The 21,028-nt window shown below is 47.5% G+C and overlaps 1 protein-coding gene across 8 annotated transcripts in view; it reads left to right on the top strand.

Moving 5' to 3' along the window:
- The window catches only part of Tns3 (tensin 3), a 233,107-nt gene that overhangs the window by 196,367 nt on the left and 15,712 nt on the right, over positions 1–21,028 (top strand). For all 8 annotated transcript variants that reach the window (XR_380972.4, XM_006514741.3, NM_001083587.1 and 5 more), the window contains 4 exons: positions 15,142–15,313; positions 16,897–17,537; positions 18,236–18,322; positions 19,571–19,702. Coding sequence is in view for 7 of the 8 variants with exons in the window: in XM_006514741.3 (XP_006514804.1) it covers positions 15,142–15,313; positions 16,897–17,537; positions 18,236–18,322; positions 19,571–19,702 (1,032 nt within the window). In the remaining variant the exon portion in view is untranslated. The remainder of the gene's footprint in view (positions 1–15,141; positions 15,314–16,896; positions 17,538–18,235; positions 18,323–19,570; positions 19,703–21,028) is intronic.

The raw sequence follows: 21,028 nt of genomic DNA, 5'->3' as shown, positions 1-21,028 counted from the left end.
GCTATTTCTGTGTCCCTGGTGTCTCTGAGCTCTGGTTCCTTTGGGCACATCCAGTTGCTGAAACCTGATCTGGGATGTGGGGGAGGGTAGTGGTGGGAGTAGGGAGGAGGAGACAGACAGACCCAGTGCCAATGGCCAGGACACCTAGGTGAACTGGGGCATGGAAAGATAGCCAGACAGTTTTCTGTTCTGAGTTCCCTTATCACTTAGTGGCGTTTCTCAAGTCTCTTAGGGACCGTCTTTCAGGGGAGGCACGCTTTCTAACTTTGTGGAGCTCCTTAGGGATGAACAAAAGCCTGGTTTGAATGTGTGCCGCTTTCTGTGCACTCTTCTGCCCAAACTGATGATCGTGGGCCTGCCCCTTTCTCTCTGTCACAGCCCAACCCATAGCCCTCAGGAGAGTGTTCCCCGAGCAGCTTCCCCAGAGGGCAGTTGTTTCCACTAAAGAGGCAGGCAGCCTGTGGAGCAGATGCTGGGATTTTTAATGAGGCTCCCTCATCTCTTCTATGCTTGGAGCCTGCAAAGGTAGCATTTCTAAGCAAATCCATGAACACTGAAACAAAACAGGCATTGACTGGACTGATGTGCTCAGATTCCGGCAGAGCTTCTGCAGCCGGGGTGACTGGTACCTTAGCTGTCCTTCCCTCCTGGGATAGGACTGGGGTTGCCTCCCCCACATGTCGGGTAGGAGAATCTTAGGGCTGTGAGTGGCTAGGGAGGAAGAATGTGGTCTCTTGCAGCATCTGTTGATCCTTACAGATACAAGGCTGTGCGCTACAGCTCACATCACGGGGCAGATCGTACTCTCGAGAGAAAGCCCTTGCATAAGCCCCATGACAAGCCCCGGCAGGTTAGGGTCTGCCCCATGCTTGTAAGTTTTATGTGTTGTAAAACTTCCTGGTTGTAAGTTTTATGTGTTGTCCCTTCTAAGAGCCAGAGATATTTTAAGTCAAATGCTTTTTCAAAAGCTTCCTGTTCTTCTAATGGAATCCATATAAAACCATCATTTTCCATGAATCCCATATGTCTGTCAGTAGATTCAAAGTTGGCCGCCTCGGATGGAAATGTTTTCCTAGTCTTAGGTGAGATGCGAAGTGTCTCCATCTGTCTGCATTGGCACCGAGCTCATGTTTACCACCAGCCTAGGTGGAACCTATGGTATGGAGTTTCTGGGGACCCTTTCTGTGTTCTGAGCACAGCAGCCAGGCTATAAATTCTCACCGAGAACCATGCAGCTTCCCTTGGCTCTGAGCAAGCCTGTACAGCAGGCTCCTTGTCATTTGCATGTGCGTGCGTGTGGAGGAGGCAGCTCCAGCGGTGGGCTGCAGAATCAGAGACCTTGATGATACTGATGGGAGACAAGGTTCCTGTTGACTTCCTGTGAACCAGCTTCCCTCCCTCACTGTTTAAGAATCTGTCTCCTGGTCCCTAAGGGAGGACTGATAATGTGTATGGGAAGATGTCGGAGGATTAGGTGAGGTAGTGCCTGCATGTGTCTTAGCAGTGTGCCTGTCACGTACACAGAAGGCACTTAACCCGAGTTGGCTGCTTCTCTTGCCTCTTACTTTGTGTGGAAATGATGTGAGAAGCAGCGGCATCAGGATTTCTCTGCAGTCCTGAAAGTGAGTGATGGGCGGTGGCCATCAATGTGCAGGTCTATGCTTACGGCGTGTTCGGCCCTGCCCTAAAGCTCTGAGAAAGTGAGTTGTGGTGAGGGCGGGACTGTGGTCACTCCCAGTTCTGTGGCCACTGTTGTCGTCCTGGTTCCTTCCTTCCTCTACCTCTCCAACCCCCCTTCTTGTCTTTAATTTAGAGAGAACAGACAAAGGCATATAGTTGCCCTCCGCAGGGAAGCAGGTCAGGCTGGTAGGTGCCAGTGATACATGGAAGCTGCTCAGACAGCTGCTCAGCACCTCTGGAAGCAGCTTTCCATTCTGGGGCTATAGAGAGTACTTTGTCCCTGTGCTTCACTGCTGTTCATTCTGGAACTAACTTGAGACTTAAAGGTACTGGAATCACAGGTTGCAGGGAGAAGTGAAGGCCCAGGAGGGCCCATTATAGACTCTAACCTATGAAACCAGGGAACTGGTTCACCTGCAGTCCTATGACACACAACTTTGGGTGGTGGCTTCTGTATGGTATTTGTTTTTGAGTAGCCTTAAATGGTGAGTACTTGGTTAAATATGTCTAAAAGACTATGGTGAACAGTAGTAGCCTGACCAGATTCCTTAAGAGACTGGATATAGCTGGAAAAGCTTCCAGAATGTTCTCTGGAGCCTCCTCAAAGTAATGAGTAAGTAGGGGAGTAGGGAAAGAAGAGTGGAGGGAGGGAGGGAGGGAGGGGAGGGGAGGGGAGGAGGGAGAGAGAGAGAGAGAGAGAGACAGACAGACAGACAGACAGGCAGGCAGGCTGGCTATAAAGGACTAGATCTAATCATACATAGTCTCTCCTGTGTACATTCTAGGAAAAGACTCTCATGGCCCAGAAAGCCACCCATCCTACTTCACAGTAGGTCTTTGTAGGAAGGCGTGTATTCCCCAATGGCTCCAGTCCACTCTGATATCTGGTCGGTTTTCTAGCATTATCAAGGTCTCTGTCATTTTTGTAGCCTATGTTGCACCTGAGCTGGGAGACAAGTTGATAATATCTTAGTGGCCATAAAAAACAGCAGAGTAATAAGTCACTCAGAAGTTGTTGAAAATGACATTGTTCATAAAAGGGAACATTTTCAAAGCTTATTAAGAAGTATTTAAAAGCTTTAAATAAATGGAAAGAAGGTCCGTGTGTATACATAGGTTTGTTGTAATGGTGAAGAGTCTTATGATTATGAGCTATACATTTAATTCCTGTTATTATTATTATCGTCGTCGTCGTTGTCATCATCATTGCTCATTGCTGTGGATGAAACTTCATAATTCTAAGTTCAAAGAATAAAGACCCAGCCAGGAGTGGTGGTACATGCCTTTAATCCCAGCACTCAGGAGGCAGAGGCAGGTAGATTTCTAAGTTCGAGGCCAGCCTGGTCTACAGAGTGAGTTCCAGGACAGCCAGGGTTACACAGAGAAACCCTGTCTCGAAAAACCAAAAAAAAAAAAAAAAAAAAAAAAAAAAAAAAAAAAAAGAATAAAGACCCATAGTTACCAGTAGATAAATGTTAGGAGGTAGGACCTTCATGATGGTAGAGACCTCAGGCCATGTTAGCTTATTTTGATTCACAGTATAGGATGGTTCTGGTCCATGGTTAGTGTTGCCTCTTTTACTTTTGGTTCTGTGGAAGGATAGTTTGTCATGTGACAGAGTAAAACCTTCAAGTCCAGAAGATGAAATAGGGAGAGGAGAGGGAAGGGATGCATTTCTCCAACCCCTTGCACCTACTCTGTTAGTGGCCTGCAGAATTCCCACTAGGTTCCACCCCTTAAAGGTCTCCCAACCGCACCATGTTCCAATAGCTTCACAGTGGGTACAAACCTCTAACACTAGGATACATGGACCTTTCCAAACTCCAGCAAACAGTAAACATCTATATAAGACGAGATAGTCAGTGGGGAATAAAGATACTGTGTGTGTGTGTGTATCTGGAAAATGCCCTACTCCCGGTACTACACAGAAACATCAACTTTGGAGGAACCAAGGGCTTTCTTAATTAGTTCTTCAGTCTGTTGTGGAAAATACAAACATGTGTTTTTTGCCTCCCTCCCTTTTCTCTCTTTGTCTCTTCTTTCTTACCTAGACCTAATTTCCGAAAGGCTGCAGAGTGAGCTGTATCTTCTTAGGTTTCAGATACTGTGTTGAGTGTATGTCTCCGTAGGCATTTCTTAGTGCTGCTTCTGAGGTGCACGACTTACTGTTGTCTCTTTATGCCCATGTTTCCCCACTTGGAGTGAACTGAGAATTCTCTCTCAGTCGCTCACTTTCAGAGACAAGTGTTGGATGGTTCTCCTTCCTGAAGAGTATCAGATCACTTTGGAAGAGTTTTCTTTCTGGCACTCTTGGTTTGGGCTCTTTTAAAACACACCCAAGACATGGGGCTTGTGAGCAAACCTTCACCCTGGGTGAGAAGAGAGCATAAATCGTGGTAAGAAAACCCAGATGTGCTGGTGATGAGCAGGCACACCGATGTCAGCCTGTGCTGCTGAGGTGGTTGGGCAGCCTGGGTTGGAGAGAGGAGGCTAAGGAAGGGCACAGGGAGCTGTGGTGGGCATGAAGGTTGGCAGCATGGAGACTGCAGCCCTTGGACTAGGGACTCAGTGAATTGGAGGCCCTGACTAGGTGACCCCTGGGGGGTGGGGTTAACCCTCCTTCTTGGCCCTGCTGATGAAGTCACAGTGTGTGCTGTCACTGTGTACTAGGCTGCCTGGGAAGTTCGGCATCATCAGCAGGGGCTGGGGGGTGGAGACTGGACCAGGACAGAGGGCAAGGAGCACTGTTGCTCTGGAGGGTGTGCCTCTTTGGAGGGTGTGGGCTCATTCCTCCTTCGGGACAGAATTCCTATTTGTGTGGGATCTTCAGTCCTGGCTTGAACACAGTGCATAAGAGATATTCTACCCACGTATTTAGAACAGTTCTCCTCAGCTCAGTCAGTCCTGTGTTGGTCACAGGTAAATTAGTAGCTATTTTCTGCTTTCCCTCCCCTTCCTCATAGTATTCCACCTGGGTGTGGGGATGTACTTTCCATTTCACAGCTAAATTTTTGCCTCATTTTCTCTCCCAGACTTATACACTTCTCTACTGTATTCAATGCTACTGTTGCCAGCTGCTGCATTCTGCATTTCAAGATTGTATAAAATACCAACATCCCAGGCCTGGCCCTGGGCTTGGGCCTGGGCACTAGTTTTGGCTAGTGTTAGCTGTTCTAGTACCATCCTTCATGCTGGAACCTCCTGCCTCTATCATGACGGAAGAGCACCGAGAATTCAGGAAATGCCCAAAGAATGTTGTCACTAGACATGGGTGGATGTCGCAGGGTCTTCTCCAACTAGTCATCCGTCTTGACCTGCTGACTGGACAATGATTAAACATTTTCTCACCCACTCTGAAGTTCATCTGACTGGCCTGGAAGAGTACAGTATATAGTAAAGCAGGCCATTTTTAGTTACAACCTTTCTGCTATGTCACCTCCCCCTCAGAGCACAGTGCTCAGCATTCTGAATCTTGAACTCACTAGCATGAACTCACTTCTACAGAGTCAGTTGAGAGCCTCAGGCATGGAAGGTTCTGTCAGAGGATGCCCTTCTCAGAAAAGGAGTCCCCCATGACAGGAACTGATGCTTGCTGTACATCAGCCTATCGGTTAGCTGTAACATTTGGAGCTGTTTCAATGTGCTTGAAGCATTATTGGAAGTCCAGCCAAGTGCCAGCACAGCCTGTCAGAAGCTGGGCAATGCTTGTGTCCGGGCCATTTTTTGAGGTTTGGATTTGGCTAAGGATCTGGTTGGGCAGTACCCTCAATTCTAATGCCAGCGGCACTGTGTGTATGATGCTTGCTAGGCACTGCTCCTGGGAAAGGAAAGCAAGCCAGAGCCAAAATGGCAGCACCAAAGCTAAGGGTTGAGTTGATACTCTTGGGTCAGTTGGCATGGATAGTGAAATTAGAAATAAGTGAAATTAAAACCTGTAAGAGAAACACACAAACCAAAGCCACTATCTGTGGTCTGAAAGGCTCCTGCTGTGTGTCCTATAGCTCACAGGGTCCGGAGTTCTGGGCAGAAGTACCATTGCCCACTTAGAGTCCTATCCAACTCAGGGCCTCACCAGCTTGCCCCATAAGCCAAAGGCCAAGAAGGGAGGAGAAGCAGCTGAGGAGAGAGACAGTGTGGCACAGGGCCTCATGGGACACTGAGTTTGGGGTAGGGTTGACCACTCTGGAGTTGTGGCTCAGCCTGGTCAGAACCCCCGTCTTGTAAGCTACGGAAGAGAGAATTCAGAAGCAGACTCTGTGCAGCTCACAGCACCATGCCACCCTCCTGCTGCTTCCTCATGCCTAACCCTTAGGACAGTGGTTCTTAACCTGGGGACCATGACCTCTTCAGGGGCAGAGGGTTGAACAACCCTTTCACAGGGCTCACATAAGACCATTGGAAAACACAGGTATTTATATTAGGATCCATAACTAGCAGATTTACAGTTAGGAAGAAGCAATGAAAAGACTTTTATGGTTGGTGGTGACCACAGCATGAGGATTATGTATTTACAGGGTTGTAACATTGCGAAGTTGAGACCTCTGCTGTAGAAGATGGTTACAGCCTTATCCTACTGTCTGCACACTGCATGCCCTTCCTATATTTGATCCCCAAGAACTCTGACAGAGATCCTTATCCATCCCGCTGACATCAAATAAGGCTACATTTCCCAAAATCTTATTCCTGTGTATAGATGTCCTAGCCTGACCCCAGATATGACTGAATTAGGAAATGAGATCTTCACAGGGGTAATTAAGTTGAAGTGAGTCCCCTGAGGTAAAGCCTAGTCCAGTGTGACTGTGGCCCTTATCATAGAGGCGATTAGGACCTAGACCCAAGCACAGAGGCAAAGGGGAGAAGATATCACCTGTTAGAACAGTAGAGGACAATCGATAAACTGCTGACCTCTGGATCGTGGATCTCTGGGATCCAGAGCAGTGGGAAATCAGTAGTTTTTTATCATAGGCTGAGCTAAGACCCTGAGTTCATCAGACATCGGACACCAGAATTCTAACCCATGGAGCTTTGCACACAGAAAGAAGGACAAAGGTTTACTGAAGAGTGAAGGGTGGAAGCCCAAGAATCAGCCTGGGATCCTGGTGCAGAAGGAATGCCATTTCCTCCAGGTGCAGATGCTAAGGCAACAAGCCTCAGCCAGTAGCTACTGTCTCCGAGCCTGTGTTTTGAACACAGTGCAGCTCTCCATGGTGCAGTCATTAGATACGAAAGGTGCTGGTGTGAGCAGTTGTCAGTTGTTAGAAAGTCTAAGAGGCCTATGGAGTGCCACACAGACTATGACTACTAGTAACAAGTTGGTATTCTATGGAAGACAGGTAAAATGTGATTAGTTTCAGGTGAGATTGCAGCCAAATTTCACCTCCTGTGGTCTGTCCCAGAGTAAGAATATATCTTTTTGTTTAGTAGGTTTGACCAAAGCTGAGGTCTTGAGGTACCGGGTACTCTTGGTATTGTGTCCTCTGTAGCTACAATATCAGGAGTTCCAGGCAGAGGTACCTTTGCCTAGTTAGGGGCTTGCTTGGGAATCTGTGCAGTGATGTTTCGGTTTCAGGAAGGACGCAAGAAACCTGCAAACTGCCTGTGGTCCTGGGTATTTTGTGTGGAGTGTGTGTGTGTGTGTGTGTGTGAAAGAGAGAGAGAGAGTTGGTTTATGACTACTATAAACTTACATAGCAAATAAGATTCCAAAGTCCCAGTCAGAGACATCAGACATAAATAACAGACATGGTATTTCTGCACCTAGAGTCTGAGCGTCATGCAGAATTACTGTACTCATTAGAGGAGAAAGTCGTTGTACTGGGTCCTGACACTGTGTGCTTTGTGCATGAAGGCCTCTAGAACTGACTGGTTCTTGCCTGAGTAGGATTGAAACAAAGCTCAGCATCCTTCACGTGACCCATTTCTAAAGGAAAGTTGGGCTCTTTAGGGATTCTGCCCCCATACACAAAGTACCAAGAATTCTGCTTGTGTGCAGACCCAATTATGGGGCTGAACTTCTTCAGCAGATAGAGATTTGGAACAGCCAGAGCTTGTTAGTATTTTCATCAACCTATCAGTAAGTTTTGGCTGGCCCTGCTCCTGTCCATTTTCCTGGAGATGCTCTTGATGCCACCTCGATCTCAGGCTCCAGTCAGCCCAGGGATCCTGAAGGAACTGAGAACAGTGCTCCAGCGCAGTGAAAACACTCCTCTACATTTGGAGCATATTTCCTCTGCCTAAGGAAGGCTTCTCTGTGGATGGAGGGAGCTCATGTCTCCCATTTTTCTCTCTGGGGCTGCCCCATTTACCCTAGCTAAAGTCTAACTACCTTATTTTCATTTATACTTATTTGCCTCTGTTGCCACTGGGTGGTCACGGCTCAGGATAGCCAACATCTGTCACTGAAGTGACCAGTACCCATCCAAGCTGGCTAAAGGATTAAGAAAGAAGTTCTAACACACATGTCCTTGCAGCGGTGATGGACAGGAAAATAGGCATTGCACAGACTGGGTGGGTGTTCAGCCTGAGTGGAGGAGGCCATTCTGGCACAAGCCATGGCCTGCATTCATGAAAGACAGGGACTTTATGCTAAGTGAAATAACAACTCACTAAAGGACAAATGCTATGTGATTACTTACATGGTCTGTGAAAGAGGAGACTGTATAAAGATAGAAAGCAGAACAGGGTTGCCAGGAGCTGGGGCAGGGGAGCAGAGAAAGTTGACTAGTAGGGGCCAGAGTTTTAGTTCATAAAAACAAGTTTTGGAGAAAGCTGGTGTTATGGTTCAGCATCAATGAAGTTGGACTCAAGGCCCCTGGCATTGCCGGAGGTGGCTATGATAGTGACCCATGACTGCTTTATCACAATTAAATAATAACAGTAGGATATGGCTGAGCATCCTGGGGGCCTGGCCTCTGATCTCTGCAAGGATTTTGTCACCAAGCAAGTGGGGCCTCTCTCTGTCCTTTGTCCCCTATCCATACTCTCACTCTTTGAGTTCTGTACTGGCTTGTCTTGTAGCAGCACATGGTCTCCAGGTAGTTGAGTCTTCCCACTGCAAGGCATCCCTCCATCTATTTTTCCTGAAAGTCTAGCAAGCAGGAAGTGTTTGTTTTCTTGAGAACTCAGACCACAGCCGGTTTCCAGGATGCTCATCCCTTGTGAGGGCTGTTGGTGCATACTGTATCCCGGGGTACAGGCTGCTTGGTGAAGACATTGGGATTCTGTACACAGCCCTGAGTGAGCAGGACAGGGTGTTTGCTTCCCAGTTTCTATTGAAATCTCTGACTACGTGGATCATCTCCAAAGAGCAGGAAAACACAGAGCTCTGCATGTAGTGAGCCACTTTTCTGCTTCCTTTCCTGTTACTGGTTAAAGGAAAGGTTGGCATGATTCTTGCTAAGGAGGTATTCCTATTGGAATGAAAACATCACAGAAGGGTAATCCAGCTCTTGACAGTTGGGAATTACAACCCCAAAGCTAAGTGTGATATCATATGCCTGTAACCTCAGAATTTGGGAAGTGGGAGCCAGGGGATCCACAGTTCAGGGTCAGCCTTGACTACAAAATAAGTCGGAGGACATCCTGGGTTATCTGTGACCCTGTTTAAAATGGCTGCTGAAAACTCTAGCAATAGCTAGGATACCTCTGGCCTCCAGAGCACAGAATTGATTCACTATGAACACTGACCTCAGAAGTTACCAAGAAGCAGCTTGGCAAGAAGAAAGCATGCGCCTTCCTGTTCATGTGTTTTTTGTGTATGTTTGTATACGACCTACAGAGCTTGAGATTCAGTACTTAAGACCCTCATCAAGAGCCATGTGCTGCTCTTCCAGTGTCTGGGGCTTTCACTAATTAATTCTCATGATAATGACTGCCTGGCCATTTTTCCCTTGCTTTCAAAAAGCTGCTTTGAATAGCCTTATAGTTTTTAGAGAGCAGAATTATAAGCTAAGGACATCTTTTTAAAATTTCACTACTATCAAACCTCCCATTAAAAAGTTTTGCCTTCTAGAAATAGAACTTTTAAGTGTTTATCTAAACAAACTCCAGAAATCATCTATTATAACTTCAATTGATAAGAATGTAAGGAAGAAGAGCTCTGCGGCCCCAGAGCTTGAGAATGTATACAGTATCTCATGTGCTGTGCCAGAGAGATTTAGGCTAAGAGATATGCTGATGGCCAGAACTTTCAAGTGATGGCAAAAGAATTAACTGTGGTCTGACTAGTAAGGAGGTACGAAGACAGAGATGGATGAATGGGTGGATGAATGCATGGATAGATGGATGCAGGCATGGATGGATGGATAGATGCAGGAGTGGTAGGTAGATAGATACATATTTAGGTGGGTAGATGGGTGGATGGATGGATGAAGACAATATTCCTACTGCCTAGGCTCCCAGGCCAGCAGTGGTCTTGCCCATAACTACAGAGTCTGCCTGCTAACTTACAAGTCAACAGTAGCCAGTGCAGAGCGACTGTTGTCCAGCTTCCCACAGAACACTCCTGCAGCAGCTTTTGAAAGACAGCATAAAAATAGACCATGTGGAAGAATGCCAGAGACCCCTTCTGGCGACGGAAGTGGAGGAAGTGGGAACAGCGAGGAGAATCCAGGCATTCCTGAGATCCCAAGAGGCTCAACATATGCCCCCCAGTTCCGGCCTGGCCTGGAAGGAATGATAGACAGAGGTCTCTGTGTCCCCAAAACCACAGGGCACCAAGGATACACACAGGCTTGAAGTGAAACCCAGAAAATGGGATAAGCTCGGAATTCCAAACAGTTTTATCCCTTCCACCCCTTTCTCTGCATTTGAGCTGCAGAGGAAAAATGTGAGTGTATCCTGTGGAGAAAAGAATAAAGGATATATTGAGAAGATTCCCAGCAACTAAATGGGGTCTGGGCAGGACCCCATCTGACTCTCCCTGCCATGGAAACTCATTGCGTGCTTCAGGAAGGCAGAGTTTGGAAGGTCTGGGTCTGCCCTGTATGTAGACCCTCTGAAGAGTTGCTTTAAAAACCTGTTGCCCCTTCTGTGGTGCCTGTATGTCCCTTTCACTGAAGGACATTGTTCAGAGCAGAGGAGAGCCCTCATTGTCCTTGCCACTTTGCTAAGAACAGTAGAGGTGCTGATTCCACAAACGGTAACAGTCACTGTCCTCTTTCCCCTCAGGATTTCTGTCACCATGTTGGGTCATTTCTAGGTTGGTTTTAGGTGCAGAGTTGAGGAAATAGACCCGAGGTTGGGACAGTCTGTTCACCCTCCTGGCTGGTGATATTTCACCAGCAGTATCACTGTGACCCTCATGTTGAGGTTAAAGAACAGGGCTCATTATTTTATCTGCTCTTCTCGTGAGTGAATTTGTAGAAACCTGCACAGAGGATCTTCAGACTTCGGCTTGACTGGAGCCCGTATCAGTTCCTTGAGTAAGATTTCAGCATATGCCCTCCACCTCCCAGTTCTGTGGGGTTTCGATTTTATGCACTGCCCTGCATATTTTATACACAGGAGAAATCAGGAAAGAGGCCCATCTTTTCTCGCATGCAAAGTAGATAAAGCGCCTGTGGGGTCCTCTGGCCCCGAAGGTAGCCTTTTAAGGTGGCAGCTCTGCTCCTGCTCTGGGTAGGTGCCATGCTAACTGGTACCCCCACCTGTGTCTTCTTAGTTTTGCAATCTGCTCATCAGACTGGATTATTGTTCTGCCCTCTTAAAAAAGGCAGCTGGCACCCACGTTTCTGTGGATGCAGTGGCCCGGAGAGTAATTGAGTTTCTGCTGTGGCATTCAGCTGTGCAGGGCTTGCCTTTTGCTGATGGACATTTCTGAGTGCAGGCAGGGGAAGGGGCTCTGCAGAAGAAATTGTACCAAGACTCTGCATCAAGCACTTAGCAATAAACAAGCAACACAGTGGGTAAAGGAAGGGTTAAGTCCTGACACAAGGCCAGGGACAAGAGGGAACCACACAGCCACAGTGCCCCCAGAGTCTGCGCTAATGAATGATAAACAAAGCCACTTTCATGGGAAGTGCTGGGCTTGCTGTTTTCTGGAAAAACACAGTGATAACAGGGACAGAGAGCGATTTGATTTTCCTCCTTCTGTGCTCATTTGAAGGGCACCTTTGGCGCCATGTAAGCATATTCAGTGCTTCTGAATTCTGGCATGGGTTTCCCAGATTCTCAAGGCTCAGGAACTCAGCAAACAGAGACCAGGAGGAGTAAGGGTTGCCCTAGGCTGTGTGGGGTCCCCTGGAGCAGCAACAATCACAGGTCTAGGTACTGAGCACCTCACTCCTCCATCCTTTGCTGGTTTGTATATAATTCTCAGGCAGAAGTGTTAGCCTTCACTGGTGAATAGTTCCTAAGACTCCAAAGATCTGTGCTGCTCCTTGGGACTAGATCCTAGGGGTGATCTACACTAACTTCCACCCTCCAGCTAGACTCTGGCAGAACTTCCCCATCAAGCTCTAACGTTCTAAGCCAGTTATTCCTCCTTATCCATTTATCTATCCATCCACCCACCACCCATTTATCTATTAGTTGGTTTGTCCATCTATGCACACACCCATGCATCCATCCATCCATCCATGCACTCATTATGTGCATGACCAGAACCCCCTCTATGTACCACCAGGGAAGGGTAGGGACGGCTCCTCTGCATGAGCGGTAGGCCAGTGGTTGGCATTCTTCAAGCCTGTTGTAGCCACCTGAAGCCCACTGTCTGTCCTTCCTGGTCTTAAGCAAATGCCACCTCCACCACGCTGTAGTTTAAATGTGAATTCTTCCCGCCCCCAGGCGCCTGTGTTTATGCGTACTTGATCCCCAGATGGTTTCACTGGTTTAGAAGGTTATGAAAGCCCTAGGAGGCGGAGTCTCACTGAAGGAAGTGATGGCTGTGAGGTCTTACAGCTCAGCCATGTTTCCTGTTCACTGTTTGCTTCCTAAGCTACAGCTGTCTCATTCTCCTGTTCCCATGCATGCTCCAACTGTCAGCAACAATATATGGTTCCTCCCGTAACAGCAAAAGGTAGAGTAACTGATAAACTCTACAAGGAAGGCATCTAGGCTCCCTCTAGACAGAAGGTAGTCATCTAAGGGTCCTCCTGGAAGCCTCAAGCCCACCTCCCTCCAGGCCTTAGTCTCGGACAAATCCTTGCCTCTCGAGAACAAGACCCTGATGGTGTCGGTCCCCCTTTCTGCTTTCCTTCTTTGGTTCATCTTAGATGGAAAGTAAATGCAGACGGATGTGGATGGAGAGAAGTTTTCACCTGGAAGACAGTAAAGGGAGCGATGGTTTAAACAGCATGTAAAATTGTTTCTCTGCCATAGCTGCTACAGAAAATGTGAAGGATGGTCTTAGACAACCATACAGTTAGTTAATTAGTACATAAAGCATTTATTTTTAAATATTTATTGTGGATTGTACTGGGGGCAGGGATAAGGAGGCTACACCTGTCCCAAGGACTTAGAGATAAATCCCAGAAGACACAGGCATTCACCATCCTCTATATACAAATAGCACATCAGTACTGACTTTTCCTATACTGAGAATTTTAATAAGAGCTGAAAAAATAGCACAGAAATTCCTGGCCCATCATGGTTCCTGAATGGACAAGTTGCCGCATTTTGTCCATGTTTTGTCCTGGTTTTCACACGTTTTCGTTTTCCTTTCCTTTCCTTTCCTTTCCTTTCCTTTCCTTTCCTTTCCTTTCCTTTCCTTTCCTTCCCTTCCCTTCCCTTCCCTTCCCTTCCCTTCCCTTTGCCTTTCCCTTTTCCCCTTTTCCCCTTTTCCCCTTTTCCCCTTTTCCCCTTTTCCCCCTTTCCCCTTTTCCCCCTTTCCCCTTTTCCCCTTTTCCCCCTTTCCCCTTTTCCCCTTTTCCCCTTTTCCCCTTCTTTCCCTTCTTTCCCTTCTTTCCCTTCTTTCCCTTCTTTCCCTTTCCCTTCTTTCCCTTCTTTTCCTTTCCTTTCCTTTCCTTTCCTTTCCTTTCCTTTCCTTTCCTTTCCTTTCCTTTCCTTTCCTTTCCTTTCCTTTTCTCTTTTCTTTTTCTTTTACCTTTCTCTTTTTTCTTTTCTTTCTCTCTCTCTCTTTTTTTGCCATACTTAAGTAAGAGTATGCCCTTTTAATTTGTTCTATTTCTGTATTGCTGGCAATTCTCTTTTAACTTGAGGTTTGACTTCTTTGGTATTTTGGTAAGTTCTCAGTAAATGTCTTTTCCAGAATGGCCTCTGCTTCACGCAATGCCCACATGGTGGTAGACGTTTTCATCCTGGCGCTGCCTGCATCTTCCCATCCTCCTCCTGTGTCTTCTTTGTGTGTTTCCTTTTCACCCCGAGTTTGCTCTCTCCTCTGCTGAGTCCACTCCACTTCTGAAGTCCTTAACTCCAAGCTAATTTTATTCTACTTTTAATTTCCAGAGTTCCCATTTGATTTTCCTTAGGGACTCAGGTTCTTTGGTGAAATATGCATTTCTCTCTTTTCTGTTTCTTTATAGTCTGCATGTTTTAACTCTAATTTTTGAACCAGCTGTGTCTTTTGTTGGTGGTAGGATTTTCTTTTATTTTGTTTGGAAGAGTGGTAATTTTTTTTTCACTTGTGTTTCCTGGCAACATTTTGATTAGAAGTTTAAGACTGTATTAAAGCGAGGTGGGTGGGACACAGGTTTGGGAGGGTGGGCTATTCTTCTGAGATGCTATGGCTTTAAGGTGAGACTGGATGAAATTGATTTTATCTCTGGCGTGTAAGTCAGTGAAAGCTTTTATTATTGGCCAGGGTCCTGCTTCCTGGGTGCATTTCCCACAGGCAGATTTTTAGAAACTACCCAAGGTTTTTTAGCTCCATGGAGGCTCTTGCAACAATTACTTGACACTTGGTGCTAACCCCTGAGGCTTAGAACTAAGGATACCTGACTAGTTCCAAGTCCCGGCTTTTCTGTGACCTTCACCTTCTTGGTCCCAGATGCCTTGGCAACTCTGGACCTGCATCTTCATTTCCCAAGAACAGTGTGTAGCAGATCATCAGATCTGTGCGCCGTGGTCCCTGGATATGCAGCCCCGAGTCACTAATATGGAGGGTGGGGTATGAAAGGAAAGGTAAATATTCCAGATGATAGCTCTGTGATGCCTGCATTCAAAGGAAGAGAGTGTCTCTGGAGAAGGTCCCTGCTGGTTTACAGGGTGGGCCGTCCATATATCTGTTCCTCATGCATGAGTAGCCAGCTCAGGCTGGACAAAATACCCAGGGAATTGGCAGCTTTCTCTTTGGAAGCTGTAATGGGTGGCAATCAGCACATAATAGAGCAAGGCCGCCTCCACCAGCCTTCTAAGTTATTGCTGACATGGTTCACTGTGTCCATCAGCAACAGAACGCTTCAGAAATCGGCTTGGTTTGTTATGAACACATGAAAGAGGTGAGATTGTGGCTTTACGGATCACGTCATCAGGGTCTTTCTGCTTTTGTTTCTCTTGCTTCAGAACCACGAGGCTGCCCAGAGATTATTAGCCACACTGTGGGGATGTCAGAGAGCCCCGTTGGACCCAAACCCACCATGCTTCGGGCTGATATGCCTGCAACACCCAACTTTCAGCAGGTGTTTGCATCATCCTGCACGGTTTCAAGCAATGGCCCTGGCCAGAGGAGAGAGAGGTAGGAAGAGGGGCTTAATACTGTCGTAAACTCTTTCAAAGGCCAGAGCACTGAGATCTGAGGGTAGAGAGGAGTGGGCAGAGCAGGAACCGACAGTGGGACTTCACTCAGACAGAGTGGAGAAGAGCCCGTGCCCAGGACCGTGTGCCGGACTCTGTTGCTCAGGGAACACTCCCTGTGCACTGCACGAGGAACACATAGGAAACTCTGTCCTGGTGATGCTGCAAAGAACAGAAAGGCAGACGGGGCTGTGGCAGACCAAACGTTTGGTCTTTCTGTTTTATGAAGATGCAGGCAGGCCTTTTGAAATTCAGTAAGGTCATCTGCCTTGCTGGACCAGAGTAGAACTAAAATCCCTGGTGTTTCTTGTTCCTGTTTCCCTTCCCATTGAAATAAAGGGGACCAGCTGGGTGAGGTATGCATGCCTTTAATCCCAGCACTTGGGAGGGAGGAGGAGGCAGGCCAGTCTCTCTGAGTTCAAAGCCAGCCTGTTATTCAAAGTGAGTTCTGAGGCAGTCAGGGCTGTTACACAGAGAGACCCTGTCTTGAAAATCCAGCCAACCAACCAGTCAGCCAGTAAGCAAACAAACATAAATAAAGCAAACAAATTATTGAAGAATTAAAAGTTAAAAAAATAATAAAGGGGATTTTCTAAGGACTTGACATCACATGTAGAATCTATAGCTAGTGTGTCAATTTAAATACATATATGTTGTAAGAACTGTATTTTTAATGGGTTTTCTAGGTTCCTGAATGTGGTAATTCCCAGTCAAGTTGTCCCCCGGTCTGTAGGAGATAGGGTCATTAGTTGATGCCTACGATCCTAGACAGGAACAAACCCTATATATAATGTTTTCCCCTATGATAACTCTGACCATTTATTATTCAAAGGAAATAAATACATTACAGATTCCATAGCCAGTCAGCCAGTGTCCCTGTCCCCATACTTGCTCTTTGGGGAACTTGTTGTTAGATTTATATCTTTATTTGTTTTTATTGTATGAATGTTTTGCCTGTCTGTAGTCTGTTTGCCACATGTAAGCCTGGTCCTTGTGGAGGCCAGGAGAGGGCAGCAGTTCTTCTAGAAGGTGGTTGTAAGTCACTGGGTGGATACTGGGAGTCAAACCCCGCTGCTCTGCAGAGTGTTCAGTGCTTAACCACTAAGCCATCTCACCAGCCCCTTTGGGACCGTTTCTAAGTAACCGGAGAGTTACATACCATGTCGGCCAGTCATCTAGAGGCAGACAGCATATACCACATGGATACGCTGAATAAGGAGTGATGCATATCCTGGCCATGAGTAGGACAGCACACTGCTCATCATCCCACTCACAGTAACATTTAAGACTTAGCAGTTGTTTATTTCTACAGTGTTCTACTGAATAGTTTTAGACTGAGGTCAACCTGGGTCACTGAAACACATGCAAGGGATGGGGGGATACTGCGCTTCTATGCTGTCCTGCAGCAAGCCCCAGTACCTACTTCCCCAATCCTGTCTCATCTGTATCTTGTAACAGTTGCTGGGTTTGAGGCATCTGTATGTCCCTTACATTTCCCTATGGCTATTTTTGCCTTTCGAACAGCCCGCCTTCTGCAGAACGCCAGTGGGTAGAGAGCAGCCCGAAGTCCACCCTCACCCTACTGGGGAACAGCCACCCTTCTGAAAGTCCCCTCGGCACTCATGAGTTCTGTAGCTCTGGTAAGGACTCACCAGGGCTGCCCTGCTTCCAGTCCTCAGAGCTCCAGGCCTCTTTCCACAGCCATGAGCTGTCCATGTCAGAGCCTCAGGGTGCTTTGCCTCCTGCGGGCAGCCAAACCTTCTTAGGTTTCAACACAGTAACCACAGCAACAAGTGTTCTTCCACCTGGTGAGGACGCTGGCACCTTGCTGGTCAATTCCCATGGAACATCACCAGCTCCTGGAACCCCTCTGCTGACGACAGGGGCTGCTGACAACGGCTTTCTGCCCCACAACTTTCTCACGGTGTCACCCGGAGCCAGCAGCCACCACAGTCCAGGCCTGCAGAACCAGAACGTGAGCCTGCCTGGGCAGCCACCCCTCCCGGAGAAGAAGAGAGCGTCGGAGGGTGATCGTTCTTTGGGCTCAGTCTCCCCATCATCCAGTGGCTTCTCCAGCCCCCACAGTGGCAGCACCATGAGCATCCCCTTCCCGAATGTCCTTCCAGACTTCTGCAAGCCTTCAGAAGTGGCCTCACCTTTGCCAGGTATGTCTGCATCTGCCACTCCCTCAGGAGAGGAGGGCTCTGGGGCTTCCCGTGTGAGCCAGTCTTCAGTGCTAAGTCAGATGTCCTGCAGGAAATGGTCAGATCCTCTCTTGGCTCTCTCCCACCCAGTTTGCCTAAAGCCAGATAGACCCAGTTTTTCCGGTCAGCTTCCTCCTTAATCTCCTGCAGACTCAGACCAGCGTTAGACAGTGCAGATGCTGCAGTAGTTCTGTATTCACTTTGACTAAAAGGATAGAGATGCTTTAAAGTTTCTTTCTCTCTTCCCAATTACATAATTCATCCAGAATTGAGTTATAAGCTGTTTCAAGTGTTTGACACAGCCTCGCTGCCCTGTCCTCCTGTCCCGTATTGGAAGCACGTTTGTCTTGTACTGTACTCCGCGGTACTGGCTCTTCCTTCCAGTTGGTCCTTTGAACCACGTCTCCTCCCCACTTAGGACCTTTCTGTGCATCCCTCAAACCCAGGCATGGATTTGGACTCGCATCACCATTGTAAAAGAGGCAGCAATATAGATATTCTGTATTACTCTCAATGCTGAATAGAGAAATGTCCCATTTCCTACTCCTGTGAATGCTGCTATCAGTTCCCTATTGTAATTAAACCCAATTGAGATGTATTAATTTGTAAAAAACTAAACAAAAAACCCAAATATTCTGTATTAAAATTCTGCTTCACAGATAGCCCAAATGATAAACTCGTGATTGTGAAATTTGTTCAAGACACTTCGAAGTTCTGGTACAAGGCAGACATCTCAAGAGAACAAGGTAGGCGGGGTTAAGGGACCTCTTACAATGTTGGTCGTATTTGGTCTCTGGGTCCTTCTGTCAGGGATCTCCTTGTATTAGCTGTGGCGCAGATAAATACACCTTTTTCATAGGACTCTGGAGAACATTCTACAACCTTCACAGTCTTACAGGGAAAACTCAGTCCCCCTGAGGGTTTGGGCCAGAAGTGGTTTCAAGCCACAAGCATCCATCCCAGCGTGTGGCCTGTGAACACTGGCAGTTTCACTAGCCTGGCAGCCCACCACTGCTTTGAGGATGAGACACTGCTCAGGTCTCTACTAAGGACTCCTTGAGGTCCTAGGTTCCAGAGTACTGCAGAAAGAGGCCATGGAGAGCTAATGCTCTAGGAGAATCTCAGGCTTGGTGGCTGCAGACATGAAAGGGCATGGAGTGTTTGGAGCTCTCCCCATTAGGAGCTTCCTGTAGCCTGCATGAATCTACCCCACATTGGCCACCTGGTTGAAGTCCCTAAGGAGCTCATGGGGCCGTTCATTCATAGCATCATCTCTCAGAAAGGCTAGTTTTCTCCCTGAGGTTCTGCCATTAGATTTTAAAGCTAACAGGAACTGTGAGACTCTAGTTCTTCCCAGGAGCTCAAGGAAGCTGTTGTCATTTTAAATGGAAGAGAAGCATGGGTGGGGTGAGGTGGGGGATGAACACAACCACGGCCTGAAAAGCCTTTCATTTCCCTCAGGCACCTTTGTGAAAGCTGCTTAGTGAGTCCAAGCCTCCCCCAAAACACACAGAGCAACCTTATGTGGCCAGTGTCCCGAATTCTTCTGTCTCTGGTCTCCCTGCTTAGCTGCACAGGTGAAAAGATGGCATTTTCCTTACTCCACGTTCATCTGCCAAGCAGGGTCCCAACTGGCCCAGGCTGTAGGAGCAGCTGGGAGAAGGGGCTGCTCTGGATGTATAGAGAAAAGGAGTCCTGGGCGTGGGACGCTCCCCACGCATATCAGCACCAGTTTCTTACTGCTGAAAAGAGATGGGGAAGTGCCCATGTGCAGAAGAGAGAGGATGTCGGTGCTTTGTAACAGTCTGCTTTCAGGCAGCCGAGCCATCCCTGGAACCATTGCCAATCAAGAGAACGTTACTCTTCAATTGTCATTGATGCATTGAGCGTCAGCTCAGCCTTGAGTGTGATTTTTCAGAGGTGGAGCCATCCCAGGCTCTGGGTGGGCAGTGACCTTTGTCCCCTGCAGTCATCCATGCCTTTCCTTCCCCTAGCCATTGCCATGCTGAAGGACAAAGCCCCCGGGTCATTCATCGTGAGGGACAGTCACTCCTTCCGAGGGGCCTACGGCCTGGCCATGAAGGTGGCCACACCTCCTCCGTCTGTCCTGCACCTCAACAAGAAAGGTAAGCGTCCATAGACGGGGGTTGTCTGTTGTTTACAGTGGCTGATATCGGCAACTGTTCCCACTGCTTCTCTTTATTTAGTGTTTGCTTTCTAAGGTTACTTCCTTAAGTAGCTGTCCATCCATGTATACCTTTTATCTTCATTTTTTTTAACCCGTCTTTTCCATACTTTTAAACTTGCAATGTGAACACTAATATAGTACATAGAATATGTACTATCTTATGAATCAAAAATTTTAAGACTCACTGAACACCTCAGGTCACGAGGAGTGTGCAGTAGTCGCCCTGTGCAGGATGCCCTTCGTATTTATCTTATCAGGAGATAATGTTCACTGTGGGTCATGGTTTTAAGAGGTTCAGCTCATTTGGTTGGCTCTGGTACCAGGCCTGTGATAGAGAAATCATCATAGGCTGCTTGTGCATGAGGGAGTATGTGTTCTCCCTCTGCCTGCAACGTGAAGGGGAGAGGCTGGGGAGAGAGCGAGGTTTCGTCACCCTCCTAAGGGCATGCACTAAGTGACCCTACTCCAGCCCTCCTTACATCCTCACTGATCACCAGAGCATCTCTCTGGGAGCTGAGCCTCTGCCGCATGGATCAGTGAGAGACGTTGCCTTAGCTAGAGAGAGGAATCCGAATCAGCATGGCTGTGGTACCTGTCTGTCCCATCCCATGCCTGGGTCTGAGATGAGCCATCCTAACTCTTGTGTGAAATCTGTCTGAAAGCTTCCTGGAGCAAACATGGTACACGGTGTACTGAGGTTGTAAGATGTGGTTGCAAGTGGGCCAGCCTCAGGCACAGGTGGCTGACCTGCTTCAGGAATGTGCTTGCCTTGCAAGGCTAGGAAGTGTGGTTGGGAGGCACCTGGGACTCAGGCAGAGCACAGCTCCCAAACCTGGGGGTGCTGACAGGGCTTCTGTGAGGGAGTGGGAGAGTAAGTGACATCACATAGAACGTCTAGGATTCCCGCCTAAGAAGCTCAACAGAACCTTACTGCGGGGACGTATGGCCTTTATCATGAAGCACTCACTCAGACCTGGCTGCTGAGGACTACCAGGTCTGACTTAGGAACATCAGTTAGTGACATATCAGGAAAAGACTTCTAATGTCTGGGAATGTATCCTTCCTTGGGCAGCCTTCAGACTAAGTCTGAGAATAAACGAACAAAATAGAGGCTATGTGAATAGCAGATGTCAGAAAACCCAGCATGGTGGTCTCCACTGGCTGAAATACAGTCTCGACTCTGTGTGTATACCTAGGCCTGGGTTTGACATTTGTATTTCCCAGTCCAACGATAGATTTGAGCGAAGAGTTTACCAAATGAGTG

Source organism: Mus musculus, chromosome 11 (genome assembly GCF_000001635.26).
Source record: "Mus musculus strain C57BL/6J chromosome 11, GRCm38.p6 C57BL/6J".
In the NCBI taxonomy this organism is placed as follows: Eukaryota; Metazoa; Chordata; class Mammalia; order Rodentia; family Muridae; genus Mus; species Mus musculus.
Note: the sequence above shows the minus strand (reverse complement) of the source record. Positions and strands in the feature narration are given on the sequence as shown.